The sequence below is a fragment of the Aulonocara stuartgranti genome (genome assembly GCF_965226115.1).
Source record: "Aulonocara stuartgranti genome assembly, chromosome: 4".
NCBI classification, from domain to species: Eukaryota; Metazoa; Chordata; class Actinopteri; order Cichliformes; family Cichlidae; genus Aulonocara; species Aulonocara stuartgranti.
Window position 1 is genome coordinate 33,945,110 of NC_138942.1, and position 8,619 is coordinate 33,953,728.

An 8,619-nucleotide genomic window follows, 5' to 3' on the forward strand; every position below is an offset into this window, starting at 1 on the left:
TCTGGCCCATCAAGACTCACTCTCATTTCATCAGTCCATAAAACCTTAGAAAAACCAGTCTTGAGATATTTCTTGGCCCAGTCTTGACGTTTCAGCTTGTGTGTCTTGTTCAGTGGTGGTCGTCTTTCAGCCTTTCTTACCTTGGCCATGTCTCTGAGTATTGCACACCTTGTGCTTTTGGGCACTCCAGTGATGTTGCAGCTCTGAAATATGGCCAAACTGGTGGCAAGTGGCATCTTGGCAGCTGCACGCTTGACTTTTCTCAGTTCATGGGCAGTTATTTGGCGCCTTGGTTTTTCCACACGCTTCTTGCGACCCTGTTGACTATTTTGAATGAAACGCTTGATTGTTCGATGATCACGCTTCAGAAGCTTTGCAATTTTGAGACTGCTGCATCCCTCTGCAAGATATCTCACTATTTTTGACTTTTCTGAGCCTGTCAAGTCCTTCTTTTGACCCATTTTGCCAAAGGAAAGGACGTTGCCTAATAATTATGCACACCTGATATAGGGTGTTGATGTCATTAGACCACACCCCTTCTCATTACAGAGATGCACATCGCCTAATATGCTTAATTGGTAGTAGGCTTTCGAGCCTATACAGCTTGGAGTAAGACAACATGCATGAAGAGGATGATGTGGACAAAATACTCATTTGCCTAATAATTCTGCACTCCCTGTATGAGTGGAGACAACTGGGGAACAAGCCACAGATGAAAACAAGTAAAGACAATCAGACCAACAAGAAGTCTAAACCAAGCTCTAGAGCAGGGGTGTTGAACTCCAGGCCTCGAGAGCCGGTGTCCTGCAGGTTTTAGATATCACCCTGGGTCAACACACCTGGTAATGGCGTTCATTATTCAGGCTTTTATCAAAGAACTGGGAGCTGCAGTGTACTCGAAGAGGTCTTATAATATACTGAAGATCATATAAAGAAAAGCATCAAATGTACTACAGTACAGTAATGTCACCTTCATGTTCTAAGTAACGGTATGTATTTGTCATGGAGCTGTAGCAGGTGATTACCCTCAGGGACCCGTGTGGCCCACAAGCAGCTGATAGTGCTGAATGAAGCAGGCACTAAATTTGGTTTTATTTAACACAAACCCAGCTGAGTCGGACCTATTATTTTGATAACACACAAATACTGCCTTACACAGTGTACAGATCAGAAATGTTATTCATATGTAAAGTGGTAAACCACTGAAAGTCTTTGTCTGCCTGTATTTTAATTGAAAATAATAATTAAAATTAATAAAAAAAATGTTATAGTCTAATCTTCCATGGAGTACGGCTGAAGGTTGCTCGGTTTATTTTACAAACTCTTTAGCCGAGGTAATCTGGTGTCACTATGTGTAGAATTTGAAAATTTCCAATGACAAAGAAAGTGAGCGTTTTCAAAAATGCAGCAATTACGTGGGCGCTTTGATTTACAGAGTCCTTTTCCTCCCGTAGGTGGACATCGCTTTCTCTGAGGGAGAGAGGGAGCGAGAGAGGGAACGAGCAGAGAGAGAAGGGAGACGAGAGCTGGGCATTTACAGCGTGACCTTCACTTTAATATCAGGTAGGAGACCAGAGTCCTAACGCTTCCACATGTGAGGAGTTACCAGACAGATGCAAATGAATGCTGCACTGTGTCAGGGGCATACTTCAGTTTCTGCAACCTCACCCATTCAGCAGATTAAAGCAGAACCTCTGTGAGTTAAGGTTTGGTTAAACAAGGGGAAAAGGGGGGAAATTAGCCATGTGATACGTCTAAAACAAATTTAATATTCAACCAATGGAGGAAAAACGTCTCGTTTTATAGTTTAAGATTTATAGTATTAGATGAGAAGTCACTGTCAGTGATGAACACATTGGAAAATACACTATTTTTGTTGCAGCTGCTTCACAATAAAAGCCCAGCTTGTTTTCCTAGAAGATCTACAGCGTTCGGAGCAAGAAACAGCAAGGCTGACACTAATGAAACTGTATTACTCTCTGTTATATGCATGTGTTATTTCATTCCTTCACAATCTGTTTGAATCCACTGTGAGGATGGTTGACTGCATTCCTAAAGGTGACAAATACAAGATAGAGAAAATTACTGAAACGATCACAAACACTTAAACTGGGTCTGACATCATCATGTTTGAGCCAATAACAGCACCTGATTTATCAGCTAACAGAGGAAAATACAGTGCTAACTAAAGTCTTTAGATTTTGCTGTGGAAATCAGAAGATGTGTGCAGTGATGTGCAGTTGAGCTTGACAGACGGTATTTGGTAGGACCACCTTTATTCTTCAACATACTTTGAACTCTCAGGCATGTTTTCTCCTTATTTCTTTATTAAGTAGTCCTCAGGAATAGTTCTCCAAGGTTCTTGAAGGACATTCAAAGCTCTTCTTTGGATGTTGGCTGCCTTTTGTTCTGTCCTCTGTCAAGATGATCCCACGCGGCTCTGGGGAGGCCAATCCATAACCGATTGTGTTCCATTGTGCGTTTTTCTATCCAGGTTATGTTTTTACTGGATTGGAAGTGTGTTTAGTATTATTGTCATGCTGAAAAATGAAGCCATTAGACATCTAATCAGACACTTTCCAGATAGTACTGTCACTGTTGTACCTTTCTGCTAACCTTCTCAGCACATGTTGACAAAGACGTGTTAGTACTGACTTTCAGTCCAGTTCCTGTGTATCTCCAAATGTTGATTGTTGAATGTTGTTCATCTGGACGTAGCGTTTTGTGGGAGAAACGTTTCGTCACTCATCCAAGTGACTTCTTCAGTCTCAGCTGACTGCAGGTTTCCCCAAATATTATAAACAGTAGTAGTAGTCCGTAAGAGATTACAGGATGACACCAACCTCAGCAACAGGACCACTCTCAGCATCGACCAAGTGTGTTTGCTTTTGGAACTGTGTCTTCATTCCACCTACTTCACATACAGGGGTCAGTTCCACAGGCAGAAACATGGGTGTGCCATGGGCTCCCCAGTTTCACCCATCGTGGCCAATTTGTACATGGAAGAAGTGGAAAAGAGGGCTTTGCTATGCTACCCTGGAACACCACCAAGCCATTGGTTCAGATATGTGGATGACACCTGGGTGAAAATCAAATCTCAGGACGTTTCACATTTCACGGATCACATTAACTCAGTGGACCGACCCATCAAATTCACCAGGGAGGATATGAAAAGTGGCAGGTTAGCCTTCTTAGACTGTGAGATTTCCATCAGTAATGGGGGACATCTAAAAGCTGACGTGTACCGTAAACCTACACATACGGATCAGTATTTAAGGTTTGACTCTCATCATCCACTGGAGCACAAACTGGGTGTCATCAGGACGCTACAACACAGAGCGAACACCAGCCCCACTGACACAGCAGCCAGGGAGGCAGAAGAACATCAGGAAGGCCCTGAGTAAATGTGGTTATCCCAGCTGGACTTTTTCAAAGCAGGAAAGGCTCCTAAAGAAAGCTGAGTTGAGACACATTTTTTCTAAACACCGGGTCTCTGTGGCTTTTAAACCCCAAAACACGCTGCGCCAAAAATTGGTCCACCCCAAAGATCGGGTCCCCCGACACAAACAGAGTAACATAGTGTACGCTGTTAAGTGCCAGGAGGATTGTCAGGATTTATACATCGGGGAAACCAAACAACCTCTGGCGAAGCGGATGGCACAACACAGAAGAGCTACCTCGTCAGGCCAGGACTCTGCAGTCTTTACACCTACAGGCCAGTGGACACTCTTTCAATGATGAGGATGTAACATCCTGGACAGGGAGGAACGCTGGTTTGAGGGCGGAGTCAAGGAGGCCATTTACGTGAAAAGGGAAAGACCATCTCTGAATCGAGGAGGGGCCTAAGGGTACATCTGTCACCATCTTACAATGCTGTGATTGCAGCCATTCCCCAACTCTCTGTGAATGGGACTCATGGCCATTGATCAGTGGGCTTTGATCAGTGGGTTTTGGTCAGTGGTCATGAGAATTTGCATAATTAAGATTAAGGAACTGACCTCCCAGCCCATTGTTCTTTCAGTCGGCTGGTTTCAGTCATTATGCAAATGTACTGTTTATAAGATCGGAAACCTGCAGTCAGCTGAGACTGAAGAAGTTTTTCCCACAAAATGCTACGTCCAGATGAACAGAATCAACTTTTGGAGATTTACTTACCTGGATGACTGAGCATGCATCAAGATACTTCCTGTGTAATTTGGCCAACCTCAGCCCTGTTTCCCTTCCACTGAGATCATTTCTGATGATCAACTGAAGGGCAGTTCAGCTCTCAGGTCCTGTGCCAGGTCTTTGCTGGATTTCTTCCTGTTTCTTAAGGTCATGACTTTCACATACTGTTCATCTGCTATAGATAGCTTTTAGGCCTGCTGCCTCTTCTTTTGTCCTCCACTTGTCACACACATCATGCTGAGATATGCCAAGAATTTACTTAATAGCTGAGCCCCTCTAGTGGGCAATGAAGGTATTCCATGTGGGTCTGCATATTAAGAACTTATTGATACTTGGAGGATTTGTCTTTTCTTTTTTTAATTATTGTTTTGGATAAATAAAAAGGGATAAAGGTATTCTCATCTAGGTTTTGGTATTTAGCTTAGATATACTAGGAAAGCCTTACAGGAGAAACTCATCTAATAAAACAAATTCATCCATTTGGTTCTTGCTACCAACACTCCTGTTTTTGACCTGTTTTTCATCTTGGATATCTCCTCATAGGAAAGAACGGTCAAGCATGTAATGGCGCAGTTCAACAAGTAAATGATCAGAAGATCAAACTGTATTACTGAAAATACAAAGAAATACTTCATATTCTCCATGTGTGATGATCAGAGTTTTGATTAAAGGTTTGGGTGGGCCAAACATGACCCAAAATGAGTTACTGAACCCATAAACTCAGCAGGTAAGTGTTCACGAAGGTCGAGTTCAGAAAGCTGTTTTTCAATTCCTTCCAAAGGATAGGAAGTCGCTTTCCAACCAGAGATATTGTCATCTGGTGCAGGTTTAAGGTGCTTTCACATCGGCTTTATTGTTCTGACTCAGAAGCTGTTTCCACTTTTTATGCTGTCTGTGGATAAACCCAGTAGAAATTGGACTTTTAGACTACTGTCCTTTTACCTAAAATACTAACTCATAAGTGACATACTGATTTTTTTCCTCTATTCAGGTCCGAGCCGCAGATTCAAAAGGGTAGTGGAAACCATTCAAGCTCAGTTACTGAGTACTCATGATCAGCCTTCTGTGCAGGCATTGGTTGGTGAGTAGCACCAACACACCACCAACAGCACACGGAGTAGTAGCTTGTTAGCTTTACTTCATCTCTCCCTAACTTTACCTCTTGCCGTTTAGATGAGAAGAACGGTCAGCTTTCCCGCCAGCCCAGCACTCCTACACGTCAGAACTCCAGGAGATCTGAAAGCGGATCGGAGCGGGGAGAGGGGGAGCATGCGGCAGACGGGGGGAGCAGTAGCGGAAGCAGCAGCGGAGCCGTCTTACAAAGACGAGGGTCGGGGAAAGACAAGGCCAGACTCTCGCCGTCCAACGGGACACAGGCTCACCCTTGAAAAGAATGTTGTGGAAGAGAAGTGAGGGCCCTATGCCGGGCCCTTTTCTCTTCCTCTCTTTAGTCCTTTCCACATTCTTTCCTTTCCTATTTCCTTACTTCCTGCCTTGCTTCATACTTTTAGTCCTAAGCAATGGGATGGAAAAAGGGAGAAGATTTTCCTTGAAGCTGATCTAGGGATTTAATGAAGATTTCCCCCTGAAATGGCTCGTTTTCTCAGAAATGTATATTTTTGGAGACTACTGGAGCTGATCTCTAATTAGCCCTAAAGGATAGCTTCACCCTGGTGGGACAAGCCTAAAAACAAATGATGTCCAAAAAGCTCCACTTTACTATGAAAATAGAAGAAATTTAGTTCACCTGTTCCTATGGATCGAAAAAAAAAGCACATGAAGTTCCCACTGACCAATCACATGCAACACATTGTTCAAACTCAACAATCAAGTTCCCACCCGTCAGTCAGAGTGGCTCGTGAAGATGTTGGTCAGTGACGGAGCGCATCAAGGCATTCTCATTCCTCATTTCCTGGCTGTCTCATGAATCAGCAAGTCTTTTCAGCATCACCTAACATGACAGGAAACCATCTCTGCTCTCGTCTCATCAGTTTCTAATTGAAGGCTGCGTTAAGGAATGAAAGTAACAAGAGCTATAGGGAGAGTCCTGTTTTAGACTCGGTTGTGAAAATGGATTTAATTCTTAAATTATTAGCCAACTTAATGCTGTGCTGACAATGGATCTGATGTAGCTATGTAACATAACCCTACAGCAAAGTGAATATCTTAATCAACAAACACAACTTGCTTGAGTGTATGAGAAGTCCCACAGTCATTTCTGAATTACACTTATTTAAAGCTATGATACCATATTGCCTTTAATGAAGGAGAAGAAAAAGTGGATATCCAGTTAGATTTAGCCCCATTTTAAGGACACTAGGACACACCACAGGCAATGCTAGGGGAGAAAAAGGTGGATACATAAACACAGGAGGTCGAGCAGTATCCGTTCAGTAGTAGAAAAGAAGAACAAGTTGTGAAAAGCCTCCAAAGCAATCTTGGAGAAATATTTTGTTAAAAGAGGTTTGTCTCATATAACATTCACATGCCATATACACATGGTTTTATTGTTCACCGTAGTTCTGTTCTACATACTGGCTATGACGTCTTAAACTTGCGCCCTAATCGGAACCCCATTTTAACCCTACGCTGCAACCTTCTGGTTGTTTCTGGTTACTGCGTAAGTTAGGATGTAGATTTCCTGCAGAAGTCTAAATCAAGCTTTACCTTCCATAAGTGGATCTCCAACAAAGAAGTGACAAAATCTTTGTTCCCTGGCAAAGTGCACGCCAGCGTTCAGACAAAGCTAGTATGAAGCTTTAGCGTTAAAAATAACCAGTCTCCTTTTCCACAAACAGCAGTTGCACATGAAGGCCTTGCAAGTATGTGGACCTGTCAAATGCTGATTGTCTTATCTAAGCTTCTCAGCATTTCTCTGTTTTTCCTTTTTTGTCCTTGCTCTAACACAAGTCTGTGTTAGTCCAACCAGCGTCAGGATACGGTCACATTGGAAACCCACAAATATTCACCTGATAGCTTGACTTAAGTTACAGTAACATATTTTTAGAACTTATTAGGTCCTAAGAGATTGTTTATGTATCTACACATCCTCTCCATTTTTGTTTTTCGTGTCTTTATAAAGGCCAACTTGAATCAAACAGCTCCAGCTACCCAAAAGTGTTGTGAGTAAATTTGTCTTCAATTTCTGATTGTTGGTAGCATGTCTTAATGATGACTTGGTGATGAGTGAGAACCTACACAGATCGTCATTAAAATTTTGGTGAAACTGCCAGCCTTTAAACTTTGAAACACACTATCAGCAAATCGTTTAACTTAGCTTAACTTTCCTTTGGATGATTTCCTTGGATGATTGAGCATCCATCAAGGCTTTACTGAAGCACTGTGCTACAATCTGTAATGTAACCTGATGTATATCTCCCTTGAAATGTGACTACACATCACCATCTGACCATCCCGCTGGCATAAATTCTGGAAATGGCTACTTACGTAGAGATCCCGCACACAATAGGAGTTTAGGCTTGACATGTCTTTTTACTGCAACCAGATGGCAGTCAAGTAATTTGGTTTAGAAAAATGAGTCGTATATCTACTGTTTTTTATTTTTTTTATTTATGAAGTTCCGAATTCTGAAAGCTGCAAATAACTCAGTTATCTTATCCATTTCGCATGAACAGTGCTGTTTTCAGACAGCGATGACACGATGGAAAAACATTATCCACCCTTATTCAGATTTTAGCATTCATGCAGTATTCTTGGATGGCTGTACACACTGCTAGCTTTATAGTTTAGCTACCTTTTCTGTGTTACCTAAATAGATTGAAACAGAATCATTGAAATTAGCAGATATGTAATTTCCTTTTTGTAGTTCTTTTTAATAAGTGGTTTGTAAAATTCCTGATATTTCTTTCTTAAAAGTTACACACAAGCCAGCACATGCTGGACAAATATGACAATTTCATTTTGATAAATTTAGAATACAATGAGCTACAGCTCAATATTTGCTAAACCTTTATATGCAGGGTAGGGCGCTGATTCTACCGAGCAGCAGATATATGTGCATGTGAATATTGTACTGAGAAAAATTCAAACCTCTCCCTCAATAGAAAAGACAATTAAGAAATGACTTGCAGGGAACTTCTATGCTCATTTCCAGACCATGATATTTCTACTTTGGAACACTAGAGCATCATTGCATGATTTACAGTTTTTAAAATATAATTTCTTTAATCTTTTAAAAATCCTACCTGTAACCCTTCAGTCGTTTTAGACCAGGGGTGAGCAATTCCAGGCCTCGAGGGCCGGTGTCCTGCAGGTTTTGGATCTCACCTTGGGTCAACACACCTGAATCACATGATTAGTTCGTTACCAGGCCTCTGGAGAACTTCGGGACATGTTGAGGAGCTAATCTAGCCATTTAAATCAGCTGTGTTGGTTCAAGGACACATCTAAAACCTGCCCTCAAGGCCTGGAGTTGCCCACCCCTGTTTTAGA

At 41.9% G+C, this 8,619-nt stretch overlaps 1 protein-coding gene across 2 annotated transcripts in view; it reads left to right on the forward strand.

The window, feature by feature from the left end:
* LOC309705129 (serine/threonine-protein kinase BRSK1-like) overlaps positions 1-8,386 on the forward strand; it is a 34,545-nt gene extending 26,159 nt beyond the window's left edge. For both annotated transcript variants that reach the window (XM_082530740.1, XM_082530741.1), the window contains exons 18-20: positions 1,455-1,563; positions 5,159-5,248; positions 5,341-8,386. In XM_082530740.1, the coding sequence (XP_082386866.1) occupies positions 1,455-1,563; positions 5,159-5,248; positions 5,341-5,555 (414 nt within the window). In that variant the 3' untranslated portion in view covers positions 5,556-8,386. The remainder of the gene's footprint in view (positions 1-1,454; positions 1,564-5,158; positions 5,249-5,340) is intronic.
* The last annotated feature ends 233 nt before the right edge of the window (positions 8,387-8,619 follow it).